The sequence below is a fragment of the Amaranthus tricolor genome, chromosome 4 (genome assembly GCF_026212465.1).
Source record: "Amaranthus tricolor cultivar Red isolate AtriRed21 chromosome 4, ASM2621246v1, whole genome shotgun sequence".
Taxonomy (NCBI): Eukaryota; Viridiplantae; Streptophyta; class Magnoliopsida; order Caryophyllales; family Amaranthaceae; genus Amaranthus; species Amaranthus tricolor.
Window position 1 is genome coordinate 24,922,635 of NC_080050.1, and position 21,387 is coordinate 24,944,021.

Consider the following 21,387-nt stretch of genomic DNA (forward strand, 5'->3'; position numbering starts at 1 on the left):
TTAATCACCAAACTAAACTACTAAAGGAAAATAAATATAGTATGTTCTCATTACAATCTACAAGTGGTGACTAAAATCATAAACTAATAAATAAGAATAGAAGAGCCAAACAAAAAAGTCATTGACATTCATCGCCACTTTTGACTTATTTCTGTATCAGCACCTTTTTTTATTAAATTTTCTATTTTCTCTAATTTTTTTCAAAACTTCATCAACTCAATTTCAAAAAAAAAAAAAGTAATATAGATGATGAATTCAACCATGAGGAAAGCAACAATGTTCAAGATTATCTAAATTTCGTAATTTTGTTTAAAAAATTTACAAGTTGTATTTTTTGTGCAACTTGATTTTATTTGAATAAATGTTTTTGTATTTTAATGTTATTTTTAATATATATATATGTAAGATATCTTGGAGAATTTTGGTGATGACGAAGTAGATTATTCTATGAGTTTAAAACTAATAGGCAATTTAAATCCGTAGATGAATTGCATGCTTGGGCTGACGAGATATCTAATACTATTGATTTTTATTTTACTCGTACATCTTATAAGTAAAAGGAGGGTCATTCTATAGTAAGTATTTATCTACACTGTCATCGATATGATAGATTTAGAGACCAACTGCATGACTTAGATTATGCGGCTTGTTCATGATGAAGAACTAGAGCATGTGATTGTTCATTTATAATTATTGGATATATTGTCGTAAACTTCGATAAAGATGATGGAAGATGAGTGTGTGTCCTAGTGATAAATCAAGACACAACTATCGTTTTACAGTATATAGAGATGATCCATTTATGATTATTGGATATATCTTATGAGAACATCAAACATGAACAAATAAATATATATTAATTATTCAAAATTTCCTTTTCATTTTTGATACTCCTAGTAAATTTCCTTTTTATATTACCAATTACTAACAAACACAAATATTTATTGATATATCACAAAACTATATATATAATAATGATTATATATAATATATAATGGAGTATTCCCTTACACTATAATCAAGAGTAAAGAGGAATTAATATAAAAAGAAAAAAGTAATAGTAGAAAACCAAAAACTAGTCATCACACTCACTCAGAATCCTAGATATCTCACATCTTTGTTCATCACTTAAAGTCTTAGGGTACCCTACAAGAAACTTAACTTTCAAGTCACCTCTTTTATTAGGGTTATTTAGGTTAGGCATTCCTTTACCAACAATAATTTTCTCATAACCAGGGTAAATTATGTCCTTAATTTCTAGACATAATTGTTCTTTCTCTAACAATGGAATATTTATATTGCAACCTGTTAGAGAATCAACTAAAGGAATCTCTATTTCCAACTCAAGATCATCATCAATCCTTTTGAATAATGGATGGTGTTTTTCAGTGATTATCAAGATGATGTCTCCTTTACATTCTCCTGGTGTTTCTTCATTAGTAGTACCTTTGACGCTTATTTTTGTTCCACTCTTCCATCCTGCCTCCACTTTCACTCTTAATTCCTCTTCTTCATGCCCTTTTAGCCTGCATTTTTGCAAAATTAGGTTACCCTTTATACACAAATTTTTACTCCCTTCGTCTCTATTAGAATACACCCAAATCATTTTGGATGAAATTTAATGGAAAGTGAAATTGGGTTGGAAAATAAGATAAAAAACAAGTGAATGATAGAAATGAGTGGTTAAAATGGAGAAGAAAAATAAATTTGTGAATGAGATTTAAAGAAAGAAAGTAGATTCGTCTCCAAAAAAAAGAGTGCAAAATGAGTGGGACAAACTAAAATGAAAAGAGGTGCAAGTTGAGAGGGACAGAGGGAGTATATGAGAAGATCTCATGGTGAGACCTTCTCTAATGGACTAACACATGTACATTTAGTGTGTTATAGTGGTGACTTATAATTTTAAAGTAATTAATTAGAGAAATAGACTAATTAATTAATTTATGGATATGTCTCATGGTGAGACTGAGACATATAATACGAGTTGTACGTTAGCCATAATTGTGTATCTTTTATACATAAATTCTTAATCAGACAGTCTCATGGTAAAATTAATCGTCTCTATTGGACTGACCCAATGTATGCTTATAGTCGTAAATTGATTACTTACAAATCTTAATTAAGTCACTGATATCTTCAAAAAGTGATCACTATTTATAGTTTTCAAGTGTTGATCACTTATAACGTTAAAGTTATCATTTTACAATATTAAAGTGTTTAATTAGAAAAATATGAGCTTGTCTCATAATCGAACAGTTTCATGTATCATAGATCACTGCACAAAGTGTATCCGTATAGAGCGAGGGTTCATATAAGGTTTCCACCATACGGGTGTCACATTGACAAACTAACAAACTTTAACTTCCATTTTTGCAAGAGGCATCTAGCCTTTACACTATATTTGGATAGTAAATTGAGAGAGTTAAGAAAAGAAGGAAAAGGGAAGGAAAGGAAGGGAAGGGAAGGGAAGGGAAAGAGAGGTAAAAGACTCATTGTTCGTATAAAAAGGAAAAGGAGGGAAAAGAAAAAAAATTCATTTTTCTTCTAAATCTTTCCTTTTATGGAGAGTAGATGTTAACAAAATGGAGAGACTTAATCCCTTCAAATTTCTTCCCTCTCTTTTTACTATCCAAATAAGGAAATTTACATTTCTCTAAATTTTTTCTTTTTTTTCCCTCCATTTAAATTAGCCTTAAAACTCAAATTCATAACCTTTCAGTTACACAATGACATTTTAAATCTTAACCTACTTGCCAAAACCCTCATTGAAACCTTAATATTTCAGAAATTACCTAGCTAGTAATATAATATATCGTTATTAACATATTAATAAAATGTATCCTAAGGGCATGCTGCCATGATTTTGTTAAGATTAAATATTCATAAGAGAAATAAAATCAAATTATGAAAATAAAATTATTAGAGTAGAAAATTAAAAGAACCTTATTATTATCAAAGGTAATAAATAGTTGTATGGTGATGGAGAAGAAGAAATAAAAGACTTAGTACCCTCATTTTGGGGAAATATTTATCTTAGTGGGATGGAAAGGAAATATTTCACTCCTCCCCAAAAAAGGTTGATTATTTTCAAAGCTTCTTTGTATGTCAAGAATAAATAATAAATAATAGTTGAGTTTATTTTCAGTAATTATACCAAATAGGTGGATTTATTTAAAAATAAACAATAATTTGGTTTATTTGCAGTGGATCAAGCAAAAGTTAGTTTATTTTTGATAACTTTTCTCCTAATCTTTATTCCTTATCTTTCCTTTCAAATTTACCTCTATAACTATCTTCATTTGTATAATTTAACTTTTATTTCTCGCTTAAATATTTATCCTCGATACAAGTAATGTTCTGATTGTATTTGTGTACATAAAACAACATAAAGGTTAGAAAAACATACCCGGTGAGGGTATAAAGATTCCTTGAAACCTTAATATGTTTGACACAACCATGAAACAAGTCTTCAAGACTACACTCAAGCTTCTGTTCAATAGGAGGAGGCCTCAATAAACCACTTGAGTTGGAAAACATGATTAGGGGACCACTCTTGCTTATGTGGCTCTTTTTTTGTACTCCACCTGCCACGTCACTTGTTGATCGACCAATGCTTGTTGTGGATCTGTTCATGCTGCTTCTTCTTGACCTACCTGTGGATGCAGTCCTATTCATTGAAGCTGTCCTAATAGAATGGGTCCCACTTTGCTCATTTTTTCTTTCATTTATACTCCTTGATCTCCCTGCATTTTAGTATGTCATTAACTAATTGGGTTTCTAAGCTTACTCCTAAATTTAAAAGGAATTTATTAACTTTAAGAGTATATAACACATCCTGGTCGGACTTTAATTATCAGCTTAAATTTTTGATTTTTTGACATGGTATCAGAAGTCAACGTGATAAGAAGTTACTGGTTTGAATCTCAACCACTTCTCATTTAAAGTGAATTTAGCACTAGATATAAGAAAGACATATACAACATCCACACTTCTAATCTTAAGGGCTCTCGTGTGAGGGGGCATGTTCGAGTATATTTTTATTTTGTTGTCCACTTTGATCAAGAAGCTCTCACAAATATGGTCACACAAGTGAATTAAAAAGGTAGTGCTAGGTTACCACTTAAGAAAATTAAAAGCTAAGCTAGTTTTATAAATGTACAAGTAAGATCGAGTTGAATATTGAGGTTTATTTACTAGTTTTGTCAACTTAACGACGTTCTTTGTTAGGGCTCTAGTATTTTGTATTTGATGTGTTTGAAGGATATAGAGATCCTATCACGCTTAACCAAATGAAAAGAAACTTGGAGAACGGAATAATAGAGACACAAAGAGATACAACCCAAGTAATCTCATATAAAACACAAGTATTTGTCTTAGCTTAAGAAAAGTAGCCAAAATGTGCTCGAATTTATTGGCGAATTAAAATGTGCTACTAAAAACTAACGAAGAGTATAGTGAACTATTTGTAACCCTAGAAGAATAAAGCTCGCCCCAACTAGTCGACACTTTTGTCTCACTACCTAGGCCCTGGATGTTGCTCGCCCCTACTAGATCATGCTCACTGAGCAAGCTAGAACTCGTCCGACCGAGCATCTAGACTCTCAAAGCTATTGCCCGAGCATCCTATCAAAAGCCCATCTAAATGTTACAATGCCTTGTCCTAACAAGCTTGAAAAACCTTAGTTCTATAGTTTCATGAACAATGGGCACGTCAAGACAAAGACCATAAACCCCTTCATAACACATCAATCCCCTACAAACTTCCTTTATAAAACATCTCCCCAAAATTCCACACTTTTGTTCCAAACATACACTGCTCTCCCTTCTTTGCTGAATACTTTTTCATCAAACTAAAAAATTATAATTAATTAATTAATTCATTAGTACAATAATTTTAATTGAATATTTTCAAACAAAACACTTTCGAATTTTTTATTAAAACCGTCTCACCATGAGAAGACTTAATATGGACCGGCCTAATTTTAAATTTTTTAATTTATAAATGAAAAAAATTGATTTTATTTAGTTAATTTCTATGTAAATTTAACTTTGAATTACTTGTATGGGCCCGTCTCATGATGAGACGGTCTCATACAAGACTTGCTCGCCAAAAATAAGGAAAATTAAGTAAAAATACCTAGTGAAGAAAAAGGGTCAAGACTTTTTGCCTTGGGTAAGTCCCTCTCAACCACATCATTTTGGGTTTTTGGAGGTTCAAAGGATGAAACCCTTGATGGCAACTTTTTCTTCTTGGAAAGACTAAGTAAAATAAAAGATTTGAAACAACCATGGTTGTGATTATGATAGTTGTTATGTCTATGCTTTTGACTCATATTTTTAAGCTCTTCCACTCCTTTAACATTTCGGTTGACGTTGTTCATGTCGTGCAAATCATTGGGATTTTGCTTCGTCTCTTTGTTGGCCTGCATTTTTAAATCTTTACAAATTAGTCATGGTTGCATTATGTTATGCATGCACGTTATGCATGTCATAATGTTCATTTTTACTAACAACAACAATATAATATAAATTAAGTATACTAACTTAACAATAATACTCTCTTCGAACCAATTTAGTTGTCCCATTTTCTTATTTGACAAAGTCATTTTAGTTATCCCATTTCTATTTTTGTCAATTTTTTTTACCTAAATATCCTTAGTTCACACAAATAATTACGAATATACCCCATATACCTTACTTACCCAACTACCCTTCACTACTTACCCTTTACTACTTATCCTTTTTAATGGACCCCACACCATCCTTAATGACCGTGTCCAAGCAAATGGGACATCTAAATTGGTTCGGAGGGAGTATAATATATAACTATAGGAACTAATATGTCTGATACAAAATATTACTTTTTCACTTAAAATGAGTTATTTTAAGATAAAAAAGTATATTACTTAAAAAAAGTGGTATTTTTCAACAAAAAAGTGTTACTTTTAAAATAAAAAAAAAAAACTGAACAAAATTGACAAAGAGTTGTTGCTTTTTACATTAAAAGATATTACTTTTCGGGAAAAGTGCTGCTTTTTAGAGATTAATAAAAAAGGAAAAATTAATAAAGTAAAAACAAATATTAATCTCAAATAAAAATGTGTTGCTTTAAGAAAAATATTTATTAATTTTAGACAAAAAAAAATATTACTTTATAATTTTTTTTGAAAAATATACTTTTTTTCTGAAGCGACATTTTCGCTGAAATGTATCACTTTTTTATTAAAAAGTAACTTTTTTTTGCTTAAAAATAACACTTTTTTAATAAAAAGAAATATTTTTTTGTTAGACAGATTAGTTCTCACGGTTCTTATTATGTGATGGAAAATATATGTATGTTTGATATGAATTAACATCTTATATTAATGAATACAAATGTTCGATGCTGATTTCCATTGAGAATAATACAATTAGAATATTAGGATACGTAATTCAATTAATTGGTATAATTTCAATCGTGTATTTTATTTTGGAAACTAAATTAAATCTAAATTGTTTGGACACCATATAACAATTCCTAGTTAATTTCTAGAGCCGTTTGAATACACCTAATCAAATAGAATCTATTATATATATGATGACTCGATTTGACCGAAACAATTCACATGTATGAATTAAATTAAATTCTCAAGATATTTATTTGCACACTAAAATCAAAATTAATCTAACCATAACTATTTTATACGAAATTGTGATGTTTAGCAATCTTAAAAATAAGAATGTATGATTGAAAGTAATCCTACTAATGTTCTCTTTTATACAAGAACATTTGTGCCTATATGTATAAAATTATCAACGAAAATTATTAATAGGAAGCACAATATATAGGAGTTTTATATACCAAATGTAATATATAATGTTAATAAATAATTAATAATCTCAGCATTGAAATAAAAAAAAAAAGTAGAAATTTACTTTTGATGCTAAAATAACAATACAAATACATTATAACGCATTTTGATATGCTAATTAATCAACTATTGAAATTTACAAATCTTCATGTAGAAAAACAAATTATATCTTTTTTTAAAGTAAGTTGAAAATATTATATCTTAATTAAAATAATTTTATTTATACAATTAAAAAACCATGCAAGATAAAGATTTTTATGAGGCATTTCAACACATTTTGTTCCATTCAAGTTGTCTCCTTTCTTTTCTCATCCTACCCCGTAATTTAAAAAAATTGATATATGTAATAATTGAGATTTTATTTAACAATAAAAAAATTACCTTAAAATTCTCATCTGGAAATGTAGTAAGAGAAGGCTTAACCTTAAAATTGGATAATTTATGATTCTTGTGACGATGGGCATGATGATCATGTTGGCGTTTAATAGAATTGAATTTATATTTCTTGAAAAAATCCAAAAACCCATGAAAATATAAATCATGAGACTTTTCAATATTATCATTTTCGTCCATTAATTGGGAAATTAAAATAAAAAATGAAGAACAAGAAAAACGAAAAGAAAGGAGGGAGGAAGAGAGAAAGAAGGAGAGTGAAACAGCTTAGGAGATAAACTTAACAATTGTGTTAGGTTGTCTTATGACTTATGAGAGATTAGCTAGCTTTAATTAGGCTGTAATGTCATCTATGCAGTTATGGAATATGACAAGCCATGATTTAAGCTGATTTTTTAATGATGATATGGTGGCTTGTATGAAAATTCTATGTGTTTTTTTTTTTTTGTTTTTTTAAGTAGTGGACTAATTATAGTGTAAATATGCAATAACAGTAGCTACCGCGGTAATGGAACACTAATGCGGTAACGGGATTGATGTGGTTATCATATCGTCTAAATATCGGTCAAAACCATAAGATATCCCTTAATGCGGCCTAAAATACATTTTTTTACACCTTTACAACACGGAAAATATCAGTCCAGTTGTTTTGAAAACCTTTACAACACGGCCGCTGCGATGTGATGCGACCTTGTTTTTATTCTATGGGACAAACCGCATACTTTTTTTTATCTGCATGGTGTCTCTAAGTTTCTAAATTTTCCATTTGATGGACAAACGGTTAAGACTTTTGTTAAATTTATGTTATTATTACCCATTATAACGATTCTTGTTCATAAAACAAACGTTACAATCACACTTTTGTGACACATTTTTCTAAAATATGTTCAAAATAAGTACTTAATTTAAAAAATAATTTAACATATTATTTACCACATGAAAAAATTAAAAGTTTATGATTATCATGTGGATTTTAAGAATGTTTATCTACCATTTAGAAAAATCAAAAATTCATGAAATTTCCAAAAAATGCTATGGTGAATCTTTTCTTAAATGTTGTTTTTTTAGATATATGATGATATGATATAATACATGCATAAGTAGGAAATTATATTATATCATAGCATACCATAACACATAATTTGACAAAAATGTTAAAAATAATAATTGACATTTTTGAAACATGGTGACACGTGAAATTATATTAGTGGATGCAATTTAATTATATGTACTATCATTTAGTACAAAATGTCAAAAACTACCAAAAACATTGTTTAAATAGTTGATTCATTTTGTAATATATTAAGATAAACAGTTATTTTTTAAAATACAGCAATTTAAAATTTGATTGTTAAGCATTTTGATACGTTATGAACGCATTCATAAAGGCAGCTTTTTGATTTGAGATATGTAGAATGTCAAACCAGAATATTTAATAATTAAAGTTGTGCTTTTTTAATTAATTATAATGTGTATATGTAAAGTCATGAAAAAGTGATGTAATGTTATACGGTATGCTATGTTTGTATATGTTTGGGTGTAATATTTGTGGTGTGAAATATGTTATTACATTTTCTTTTATGTGTATTTCTTTTAGACAACAATTTGTGTGAGGTGTGTAACGTAAATGTGTCGTATGTCTTCATGTTACGTGCACATGGAATACAATCCTTATGACGCTTCAAATTTTTATTTTGACAATTTTACATTAAAGGTGTGCGTATACAAAGGAAAATTTATGAAGGAAGTGGATTCGAAAGACGGATATCAATTATTTCCCATGGCTTGGGGCCTAAGGGTCATCTTAGGGTGTGCGCACACTTAATTAAAACGACCAGTATATACAGAATAACGATTTAATAAGAACACTTTAGGACATAGTCTTCCTTTAAGTCTACCTATTGATTACTATTATTGATATGGATGATTGTGGTTGAAGTGGATGATGGATAAGTAGAACATATACATAATGTACTTTTTAATCTACTGATGTTATATTTTGGGGTTAATAATTAACAAGACTTTTTTTCTTATTTACTCATTATAAATTTGTCATTTTCTATTGCGTTTGTTGCAGAATATTATAGATTGTTTCTTCTTCAACCTAAATTGCAAGTTATATTTATATTACTCAATTTCGTAAATTTTAGGATTTTTTTTTTTTTTGTTTTTTTATAGATATGTCGAATTCAATTAGAATTTGATTATTTGGGTTCAATCAAAGAAAAGTTGTTCAATGATTTATTTTTCTTAATCATTGAAAATGTGGGTTCTAAATCAAATTCATTGTTTGAATTTGATTATTTGGTTTTATCAAATTCAATGGTTCAATCATAAAAGAGGTACTAGGTGTTTAAGCGTATGTACCGTAGGTGTTTGTGACGTACTCTAAACTCCTATTTCACATACCATAAACTCTAATTATACCAGTGATTTTATTTGTATTGTTTTTTGGTGTAATTTTAAAATGTAAAATCATCAAATTCAAGCATTAAATATTTTATTTTTGTTGCAAATGTCAAAAAATGGTTTTGAGAGCAATATTAAGGAGCAATTTAGTGTGAGATACGGTAAATTTATTTTTAAAAACATGGCAGGTTTTAAAAAAAACCTATATTGCCATTTAAAAAAAAAAATTTAAATAGATTGGACTTCCTAGGAGTCAACTCTTAACGGAACTATATTAATGTTCAGTAGGTCTCTTAAGAGACGACTCGCAAAATCAAGCCCAATTCATTTTTAAAAAAAAGGAAAATTTACCCAAAATAATCCAACTTATTCACGATTTTCCTACAATAATTCTAACTATTGATTAATCATGGATAATCCCATTTATTATTTCATTTAACCTGTGCTGTTGTTTGATTTTTCTTTACCGTTTGCAGCATGTCATTTTTTAATCATTGTCCTCTTCTTTCTTCTTCCTCCTTAAATGTTCCTTATCTCCATTATTGCAGCAATTCCTCCAAGTTAAATTTTGTTTTTTTTTTTTTTGTTTGCATCAATCTCAATCCTTATCTAAAATTATTTTCAATTTCAAAGTTTAAAGGCAGATCTAAGGTTGAACTTCAATGGAGAGGAGATGGACAAAGTAGATACTCATAGTAAAAACATTCTCTACCAAATGGAAAAACAAGACCTTGCATATTGTTGAGAATATAAGATGATTCATTTTTATTTATCAGTTTTCTCTATTAGTTAGAAGCAATTAGGTTGTTTAATTATTTTTAACAACTTTATTTTATTCTTCCTTTTCCTTAGCTTGTATAAAGACCTCTTGGGTATTGATTTTGTGTCCTGCAATTAATAATATATAGTTTGTCTTTTCCTTATCCTTCCCTTATTTCTATTCTCTGGTGCAAATATCTCAAAACCCAGTAGCATACCAAATTCGACACATACGGCATACCAACAAGTTCATCCAAGGGGACATTATCAGCACCATCCATACCATCAAAAATTTGATCAATTTCAACATCCATATCATCAGCATCATCCATACCATGCCATTAAAAGAATTTCAGGACACAACAAGTCTTCTTCCCAATCCCAAAATCAAATTCTTGAAAAGGAAGTCTACTAGGAAAATGGATTGATTTTCAATGGAGAGGGGATGGACAAAGTAAGATGAGAAAGAAAGGGATTAAAGGAGAGAAGATAGAAACTTATTTGGGAGGTTTTGCAATGTGTAATGTTAAATTAAAAACAATTAATACCTGCTAAAATCGATAGTGGGTAACCAAACAACAGCACAGGTCAAGTGAAATTATAAATGGGATTATTCATGGTTAATCGATAGTTGGGATTATTGTAGGAAAATCGTGAATATGTTGGATTATTCTGGTTAAATTTTCCTAAAAAAATGTATGCCAAACTTCCTTCAGAATACACGCACACATTTCACAAAATAGTTACTATATTTTAGTAGGTATTTTGAACTAGTTTTAGTAGGCATTTGAACTAGTTTTAGTAGGTATTTTTGCATACTGAAGTAGGCATTTGAACATGTTTTTAATGAACATTTGAAATGGTGATAGTAGGAATTTTCGCTTTTAAAGCATGTTATTTCCTATTAAAGTAGGCATTTTGAAAAGTTAATGTAGGCTTTTTGAACAGTTATAGTAAGTATTTTTGTATACTAAAATAGACATATAAACACCTACAACACATAACATAAACTCCTACACCAAATAACCTAAACACTTACACCACATAACATAAATTCCTACAGCATATAACGTAAATACCTACAACAAATAAACTAACAGTCAGGCTCCTAAGAGACCATCTCTTTGAAAGATGTCTCTAGGTCCAGCCCATTAAAGCTTAATGTCTACTTATTGTATCCTTAATGCCTACTTACAATATCTTTAATGCCTATTTATATTACAACATCCTTAAATGCCTACTTACATCATCCTTAATGCTTACTTACATCATCCTTTATGCATACTTAGATTATCCATAATGTCTACTTACCATATCGTTTCTGCATACTTACAATATCCTTGATGCCTATTCACATCATCCTTAATGCCTACTTACCGTATCCTTTATGCCTATTTACAGTGGCGGACCTAGAATTTGAAACATGGGGTTGCGAGCAAATAAGGTTAATTTAAAGTAAATAAAATTAAAATTATTATAATTTAAAGCTAATAAAAATTCTAATCCATAAACAGATAATATCCAATCAAACACGAATAAATTTGATTTAAGCAAATTAAAATTATACCCAGATCAAATCATATTCAAATTCATAATTTTAAGCCGGTAATAATGGTGCTTGATCGAGAATTCAAAAACAGAGATGGAGAGGAAGTAAAGTCGAAACTGGGAGAATTAAGGAAACTGAGAGAATTAAGGAAACTGAATAGTCATTAATTTCCTTCCTTTAATAGTCATTGATTGTAATTGCTATCATAAAGTATTAATTATGTTAAAGTTATAATTTAACAAATGTGAATTCTGTAGCCTAGTGGTATTCAAGTGGAATTAATTATCTATATTTGGCAACGACTCATGGGTTCGAAACCTAGGTATTACTTGAAATTTTTTTTAAGGGGTTGCATATGCAACACAATCACCTTAACTAGGTCCGCCACTACTTTACAAGATTCTTAATGCCCACTGAGTAAGCGTGCAGTACTTACAATATCTTAAATGCCTACTTACAATATTCTCAATGCCCACCGAGTGATTTACTCTATATTTTTCTTTATAGATTGGCACAATTAAAGATGGTCTCTTAAAGAGACCATCTCTCACAAGAATTTGTAATAACCTAAACACTTACATCACATAACAAAACTACCAACAACACATAACAAAAATACCTATAACAAATAACCTAAACCCTTACAACAAATAACCTAAACACCTACGCACAAAACATCTATTTGACAACTTCAACATGTTTAAAACACCTACTTAACATATTGTGAGCCTCTACTTGATGTAGCATAAATGCCTACTTGAGTATTTTAAAACTCTACCGAGTAAGCGTACAGTTACAATACATTTTTCTTTTTATTTTTAAAAAATATAATAGGTTGTCCCATTCGAGACAATCTAATGTGAAGTATTATTGTTAGGGAAAACAACTAGTCTCTTGAGAGACGTCTCTTTGAGGTATGTATATCAAGCCCAGCCCATTAAGATTAATAGCTACTTACTGTATTCTTAATGTCTACTTACATTATCCTTAATGCTTACTTACCGTATTCTTAATGTCTATTTTCAATATCTTAAATGTCTACTTATATCATTTTTAATGTCTATTTATAATATTTTAAAAAATATATAATAGACTGTCCTAATTAGAAATCTGTCTGTCACGAGAATTTGTTTAGGGAAAAATATTTGTATCGTTTAAGAATTGGCGCCAATTTGGAGAAGTATGAGCCCAAAACGACATAATCAACGTCGACACGCTCAGTCTCTCAGTCTTGCTTGCACTTGACCACTCATCATCCCCAAATTTTAAAATCTCTAAATTTTCTGAATCCAAAACCCTAAACCTTAACCACCCTTCAATGGCGGAAACTATATCGCTCATGGATGTCGACGAAGCTGACAACGACACTATTCCAAAACCAACTATGAAATCAAACAAAGGTAAAAACGTCGTCGTTTCCGGCGATGGAAAATCAACTCTTTGGGTTGAAAAATACCGTCCACAATCTCTTGCCGACGTTGCTGCTCACCGTGACATCATTGATACCAGTAATTTCCCATTTTTCCATCAACTGTCTTTTTGTCGCTATTTAGGGTTTCCGAATTGTAATTCAACCACTAATCTTGTGTGCTTGCAGTTGATAGGTTAACAAACGAGAATAAATTGCCGCATCTTCTGCTTTATGGACCTCCAGGAACAGGAAAAACGTCCACAATTTTGGCGGTTGCTAGGAAACTTTATGGGAATCAGTTTCATAATATGATTCTTGAGCTTAATGCTTCTGATGAACGTGGTATTGACGTTGTTCGTCAGCAAATTCAGGACTTTGCTAGCACTCAGAGTTTCTCCTTTGGGTAATTCCTTTTCTCTGTTGCATTTGCGTTGTTTTTCTTAGTTGCCTTAGTTTGTTGTCTCTAATTGTGGGCTGTCTACATCTTTAATGGGTCTGAAAAATTCTATATTTTTGTGAACGATTTAAATTAATGCTGGGTGACAGTGTGAGGTAACAAAGTATTATATGGTATGTAGTTGATAATAACTTTTTTGAGGAGGGATTCTATCTTTGAGAACTATACTATTGACTTTGAATGTAGTGTTTTATAGTCACATAATTTGGATTCCTGTAAAAAAGTTCTAATTTCTACTGAGTTGAGGTACCAGAGAATTATATGGTATGTAGTTGATAGAAGTTTTTTTGAGGGGGGATTCTATCTTCGAGAACTATACAATTGACTTTGAATGTGGTGTTGTTTTATTGTCCTATAATTTGGAAAAAAAAAAGTTCTAATCTCTACTGATTTGAGGTACCAGAGAATTATATGGTATGTAGTTGATAAAAGTTTTTTCTGAGGGGGGGGATTCTATCTTCGAGAACTATACAATTGACTTCGAATGTGGTGTTGTTTTATAGACATATAATTTAGATTCGTGTAAAAAGTTTTAAATTCTACTGATTTGAGCTCGTCAACTCTGATATTGAGATCCCAAAGTTGTGGTTTCTGAAAAGGCTTGTGCTGATTGGTCTCAAAAAGTTGATGCTTGGAAATTTGATAAACAATTATAATAACTGGAAATCTAATTGTGTTATTCTGTGTTAGCTACTTAGCTTGATGTGTTATGCTCACAAGTACCTTCACTTGCCGGGCGTTACTGTACGCAACACGCTGCTGTTTTGTGGCCCTAGGATAGACACTTCCTTTTCACATGGTTTCTCTAGGATGGGCATTATTGCTTGTTGCCTACATGGCCGCATGTTGTTTGTAGTCCGATCATGCTTTTACTTGAGAACTTGGGTAGCTGCTACACCAAGCATGTCACTTGGCTGTCCGCTAAAATGTTCATGCATCAACGTTTGTATTAATGCATCTGATAACCCTTCTGCGGCCAACCCCTCCCTGGCAACCTTTGGACCTAGATTCGATATTGCTTGAGACAATTATTCCCACATGTATCATCATTTCTTCCACTGTATGTATTCAGTTCAGTGTTACAATTTACAGCACTCAATGTCTTATCTGCGGAAATAAGCGCAAATCCTTTTTTCTTTTAATGGTTTAAATTTTAAAGTTCTGTCTCCTATTCTAGTGTTTGTTTTTATGCTTGTGAATCATCAGTTTGTTAAAGAGCTAAATTTGTGGATGTACCACACAAATCTTGCTAGTATGCATGTTCCCCTACTTTATACATGTGTCTTTCTGCTTGAATGTATGCATATGCTATGTACTTGTGACATTTTGTTTAATTGTATGTGAGTTCTGAGATGGACATTTGGGAAATTCAATGTATTTATTGATATCATGTTGCCTTTTTGGCCATAAGCCAATTTCGTTTTGATTGTGTTTTTTAGTATAAGCTTTGACAAATTAGGTCATTGCAGTTTTTTAGGCTGATCATAAATAATTTAGTAATGATTACTTTTACTCTGATATTGGCAGGACAAAGGCACATGTAAAATTAGTTTTGCTGGATGAAGCTGATGCAATGACAAAGGATGCACAGTTTGCTTTGCGCCGAGGTATTAAAATCGTTTTATTTTCTTAATCTTCTTGTTGTTATTGCCCCTCATGGAACCATTTTGATTATATTGTTGGTCTTTTTTTACATGGATAGTGATTGAGAAATACACAAAAAGTACAAGATTTGCACTTATTTGTAACAACGTTAACAAGGTCATTTCAGCACTCCAGTCGAGATGTACACGCTTCCGGTTTGCTCCTCTTGATTCTATTCATGTCACTGAGAGGCTTAAACATGTTATTGAAGCTGAAGGGTGAGTCAAATTTGTTTCTCTACTCTACTAAACATGTAGATAAAAGAAAGATGACTATGCTGTGTGAGCTTATGAGCAGTGTCTTTGATACGTCATTGCCTAATTGGCCATGGCCTCTTGTTGCTGATTTTAAGTGCCTATGAGTTCTTCGGCCTTCTAGATCTAATGTTATCTGGTTTTGCAGACTGTTCTTTTATAAGAAATTGTGCTTGTAATTATGTGATTTTGGGAAATAAGATGATGATAAAATCAGTTATAGCCTAATCTGGTCTTTAGGTTATTTTACGGGTATTTTCTGCTCCTTAGGATATTTTTACTGGTATTTTGTGTTAATTTCATTTCTCTTTTTGTGATTCTAGCTCATTGGGCATCGCAGTCTCAGATACACATAAGTTCTTTTCTCGATGTTAACATGAAATGGGTTTGTGATATTCCATTATGCATAGATGGCGTAAAAAAATATTACCTTTGGTGCTGACATGAACTTCTTGGAAAATAATAATGTGGCAACTAAAAATGAACTAATATAACTAGAAACAAAAAGTGTTGCCTCTTGGGTGCAAGAGTTGGCATTAAACCGCATACATGAATGTGGTTTATTATTTATGCCATTGTATTCCACTTTTGATGTTTGTTATGCTGATTTTTTGGAGTTCCACAGCTAACAAATTCACTGGATTATCATTTTGTTATGTAGGCTTGATGTGACAGAGTCTGGCTTAGCTGCACTTGTGCGGTTGAGTACTGGAGACATGAGAAAGGCACTGAATATATTGCAGGTCTGTTATCATTAAACTACTTTTTATGCTTTGGCTAAGTTGCACCAGAAGTGACCTTAACAAACTGCAATACCCTCCTCTCCATATGCTACTTTTGATGCCTAGACTAAATTAAAAGTAAAAAGACTCTTCTTTCATTGTCAAGCTGAATTATGAAACTCAAAGGCTGAAGCTATATGTATATATATGTTCTGGTGATTCCATTCTGCAGCATTGTAGTATCATTGTGACATTATCTACTGCCCATTCCTATATATGGGTGAAAGATTTATGTATAGAAGAAGCTAAACTTGGAAATTTATGTATATATATGGTTTTTGTCAATATTTGCAGTCAACACACATGGCATCTCAGCAAATTACAGAAGAAGCAGTCTACCTGTGCACTGGAAATCCTCTTCCGAAGGATATTGAGCTAATATCACATTGGCTACTTAATGAGACTTTTGTTAATAGTTTCAACCGTATCCTACTTGGCTACAAAATTAATTGTGCTTTTATTTTGCTAGGCCAGAGACAGAATTTCAATCTGTCCTTTCATTTGTTATTCTTTAACCTTTTTTAGGAATTTCTGAAATGAAGACCAGAAAAGGATTGGCCTTGGTGGACATCATTAGGGAAGTAACGATGTGAGTCTCTTCAGAGCCTCAGGATCTGAATTTAACTAAGGAATTTCATCATTGATTTTAATCCTTTTGTTTCTTTTAATCACACACTCATCTCCTGAGCTCTATTGAATAAAATGCCTGAATTTGTGACAGGTTTGTTTTTAGAATCAGGATGCCAGCAGATGTTCGAGTTCAATTGATTAATGATATGGCTGATATAGAGTATGTGTAATCGTCTCTTGTTCTTTTGTTTGACGTATTATGGCCAGTTGATATGATGTGTAGTTTTGGGCCTGGATTTCTCTGTTCTTGAATCATTTAATCGTAGTGCCCGGTGTCACATGATTCGCTAATTGCCTCGCGAAGCACGAATCTAAAAAGCAGATTACGTTCGATTATAGGCTGTTTTTGAACAATTTGAGGGAATTGCAAATGTAAAAGGCAAACTAACTAGCGAATTGTGTTTCACTGGTAGTGCTATATGAATTTGAGTGATCGCTAAAAAATTGTGGAGAAACTTGTTGCAAGAAATTTGTCTGTTTTTTTTATTGTAGCCTAAATGTAATAATTGAGGTGCTACGTGTCTTTTGTTTCGATGGAGCTAAATATTTCTATTTTTTTTATTTTAAATTATAATGGGCTATATTTAAATGACCTGTTAAACCATCACTTTTTATTTATGTGAAGATATATTTGCTACCAAGAATCAATTAAAACATCTTTATTATTACTAATAAGGGTAAGGATATATACATCCTATCCTCCCAAATTCTGCCTTAGTGGGAGCACTTAAAGCCATTGGGGTAATGAAATATTGTAGAAGATCCTAAAAATCATTTACAACTTATATTAGGGGCAGACAAGCATGAAACTAATGAGAAGCGTTTGAATTTAGAAAATGAAGGAACAGTTTTGGAGCTGTTGATCATTCGAACATTTATCAACATAATTTAGTTATTCCTACATTTCCTTACCCCAATGTTATTAAGTAGCTCTCACCTTAGTTTAGGGTGGTTGGATGTATGCAACATTACACTTGTTATACTCTTTTTATTGATAACAAAGATCTTGTTTTCAATTGACCCTTAAAAGCAAACATCATCTGAAACTTCACATAAATAAAAAGTTCACATGCTTTTTAATGAGTCGTTTTACTATAATAATCTATTATAACTCAAAACCATAGAAGTATAGATCTAAAAATCTTTGGCCTCATTAAAATAAGGGATGGAATTTAGTAACCCCTACTTGACAAAAAAAACAGGGCAAAATTAAGGTGGGGACTGGGGATAAATAAGATCTGATCTGCAACCTAAGAACAAAGTCAAAAGCATTTAAACAATTGGGTGGAGGAAGATCTGAAGAGGAGTGGATAAATCCTTTCATTAGAAGATGATAGATGAGCAGTTTTGATGGCTGGAGCCTGGATTAGAAAAGGGAGAGATATGGTTTTTAAGTTTTACCAAACGAATGGCAGCTAGGGACATAGTATTCATGTTTCTATCCATATATTTTCTCATTCTTTTTGATGTTGTCAATTTGAAATTAGCGTATCTAGAGAACAGCAGTCTCTTTGTATAGTACACTCCACCTCTCATTATACATTTGTGTACCTTGGCTCATTCGTAACATTTAACAAGTTCGCTTTGGTTGCAGGTATAGACTAAGTTTCGGATGTAGTGATAAACTACAGCTTGGGTCTCTCATTGCTTCTTTCACAAAGGCTCGTTCTGCATTGGTTGCGGCTGCAAAATAGATGTTTACTAACTAGTACTTCAGTTGCCAGCCTAGATGTGGGCGTGTTGCTTGTCGACCTAAAGAATTAGCTTCTTTTTGGCTCTAGATGTGATTCAAGCGTTCTTCCTGTGTTATGCGTAAATTTCGAACCTTTGCCTCCCCATCCTCTAGAACAGAAATGTGAAGGAGTAAAAAGGACGTGTAAATTTACTTTTTCCAGGTCGGAAATGTAGCTTAATTAAGAGTTTGGGAAGTAATAGTAAAATCTAGCTTACTCGTGGAGTTATTTTGCACTTGCAATTGCAAATAGCATAAGGAGTTTATGAGCTTGTTTGTGTCTCTTTGACTTTTCTAGGGAATAAGAGATGATCTTTTCAACCTCCAAATTTGAGGGTAGGCCTTTAAAGAATCTCAAAAATCAGTTTTCCAACTTTTTTTTTTTTTTTTTTTTGGGAATACTATCTTTATCCCTTTAAATTTGTACTATATAATTTAAATATGTGAGAATATTTTAAGTATAGTGCAAACTCAAAAGAGAATGAGGGATTAGTATAATGTGCATGATTTAGCTGGGGCACTTTAAATGTTAACATCACTCCTGTTATTTTTTATTTTTAATTCCTAATTTTAAAATTTTAATTTTTTTTTTTGCAATGACTTGTTTGGTTTGAAGTAAAATATATTCTTGATGAAAATTTCATCAAAGGGTTATTTGACAAATGGTTGTTGGCTAAAGTTATCGGTTAATTTGACCAATTGAAATTATTAGTTAATTAGCTGATTATTGAGTTAATTGTTACGTATATGTTTGATAATTGATTGTTGATTATTTATTTTCAAAAAAAATTAATTGTTTATTTGAGCAAAAGTGTATAAGAAGTCAAAAATTAATCAATAAGGCTACTCAGTAGTTTTTCGATTTTACTTTTAAAGTAATTTTCCAAACATATTTTGATTGTTTGAACATTAAAATGCAAAAGGTCAATATAAAAACCAAAAAAAACCCATAAATATTTTCAAATGGAGAACAAGAAAATGAAAATTTCTTAGTTTGTTTTGACGTAAAAAATACATAAGGAACTTTTTCCTCGTTTGGATAATATTTGTCAATTGTTCAATATTTTTTTTAATTAAATAAGTTGAATGTGGTAACTCATACTTAATCTAGAAGTTTCTTGTGATGTTTAATTATGAAGAGTATAGTTGTGTTTGATAATATACAAATATGTAATACAAGCGTGCAAGATCAGAATTTGCAGTCAAAAAGATCAAAAAGCTTGACTTGGTGTCCAATCGAGTGAATCCCCAATTCCCAGATGCGACTTTTTGTGACATTCGGCTTGTTACTGTTTTATTATTGCCTTCAAATATGTTTTGCGCGAGACTTAATACAGAGATTTTGAAGGAAGAGCCACAAATGGATTTCTAGGTAGGTTTCAATTTCTCTTTTGATTCATGTTAAGGAGGCCACTTCATTAATAGAGTTTGAATTATCTATTGTAATAATATTGTCTCATAATTATTTTGGGTGGGATTTTTTTATAGTCTTATATTATTTTGATATTAGGATTTTTCCCACCTTTTACTTAGTGTGTGAATTCTTTTTTACATTTGTTTCGAAATTCTTTATTCATTCTTTGTATATATAGATTCTTTATGATTGTGCAACATTTCTAACAAACTGGTATCAAAATCAGAGCTTAAGTTGAAAATCCTTGGAAAAATTAGGATTTCATTGAATTGGAAAATTTTGAAGATTTGTGGCTTTGTGCATTGGTTTATAATAGCCATAAGATTCACTAAGTTTGAAATAGAGAAATTTAATAGGAATGTTTGGTTTATGGAAACTCAAGATGAGAATAATCTTGGTGCAAAATGGAGTATAGAAGGTCATGTTGGGAAATTTTTAGAAACATTTATCCATGTGCAAAATCGAAGTGTTCATAGTGTTCAAGGTAGAGCTGTTCTTGGGGATAATAATGCTCCATGCAAGGTTGGGGGTATTGGTTCTATTAGGAGATGTTTGATGGTATTGTGCGTTTTTAGTGATTTACATCTACAATTCTATAAAGAAGAGACTTCAAAAGAACAAATTAATGAACAAAAATCTCAGTCAACTAATGACTTTTTGCCTGTCAAACAAGTCCAAATATCTAGATTTGTTAAAACGCTAGACATCAATTGATTTCCATATGGTGTTAGTTGTGGAGGAGAGAGAAACAACACGAGAGCCAAAGCGAGGAACCTAGGCCTGTGCAATGGGCTGGACCTCCCATTGGAGCCCCTGATCTGAACCTTCATAATAAGGGTTGTATACGGAGCGAATAGTAAAAGGGTTGGCTTGAAAACAAACCTTTTAAAAATGTAATAGAAAAGGGTTGGATAAGGGTTTTAAAAAGGGTTATAAATGGGCTGTGTGAATTAAAAACAAATGGGCTATATCAACTAATTAAAGAAATAACTTATGATTATCACTCTAAACTTGATGGATCCACTTGAAAATTATATTCCATCAGAATGTCTAAACTATTCTAATCATAAACTCTAAAAAACAAAATTTCCAAATCAAAAGC

At 31.2% G+C, this 21,387-nt stretch overlaps 2 protein-coding genes across 2 annotated transcripts; one reads left to right on the plus strand and one right to left on the minus strand.

The window, feature by feature from the left end:
• Positions 1-1,075: 1,075 nt before the first annotated feature.
• Positions 1,076-7,424, minus strand: LOC130810877 (uncharacterized). Its single transcript, XM_057677002.1, has 4 exons — positions 7,233-7,424; positions 5,138-5,423; positions 3,407-3,743; positions 1,076-1,526 (listed from the first exon to the last, which is right to left on the minus strand). The coding sequence occupies exons 1-4, from the start codon at positions 7,422-7,424 to the stop codon at positions 1,076-1,078; spliced, it is 1,266 nt and encodes a 421-aa protein (XP_057532985.1).
• Positions 7,425-13,148: 5,724 nt separating this feature from the next.
• LOC130811078 (replication factor C subunit 3) lies at positions 13,149-19,200 on the plus strand. The gene is made up of 9 exons (XM_057677236.1): positions 13,149-13,469; positions 13,559-13,775; positions 15,357-15,436; positions 15,532-15,691; positions 16,389-16,470; positions 16,804-16,933; positions 17,035-17,098; positions 17,231-17,299; positions 18,734-19,200. Exons 1-9 carry the CDS (start codon positions 13,280-13,282, stop codon positions 18,831-18,833), a joined length of 1,092 nt encoding a protein of 363 aa, XP_057533219.1. The 5' UTR covers positions 13,149-13,279; the 3' UTR covers positions 18,834-19,200.
• Positions 19,201-21,387: the final 2,187 nt, after the last annotated feature.

Bases quoted from the DNA above. Each gene is read 5' to 3' on its own strand.
- LOC130811078 (XM_057677236.1), top strand. From the start codon at position 13,280: ATGGCGGAAACTATATCGCTCATGGATGTCGACGAAGCTGACAACGAC. The intron at 13,470-13,558 runs GTAATTTCCCAT...GTGTGCTTGCAG, and splicing joins CCGTGACATCATTGATACCA to TTGATAGGTTAACAAACGAG. The intron at 15,437-15,531 runs GTATTAAAATCG...TTACATGGATAG, and splicing joins ACAGTTTGCTTTGCGCCGAG to TGATTGAGAAATACACAAAA.
- LOC130810877 (XM_057677002.1), bottom strand. From the start codon at position 7,424: ATGGACGAAAATGATAATATTGAAAAGTCTCATGATTTATATTTTCAT. The intron at 3,744-5,137 runs GTATTTTTACTT...ACTAAAATGCAG, and splicing joins TGACCCTTTTTCTTCACTAG to GGAGATCAAGGAGTATAAAT. The intron at 1,527-3,406 runs GTATGTTTTTCT...GCAAAAATGCAG, and splicing joins AATCTTTATACCCTCACCGG to GCTAAAAGGGCATGAAGAAG.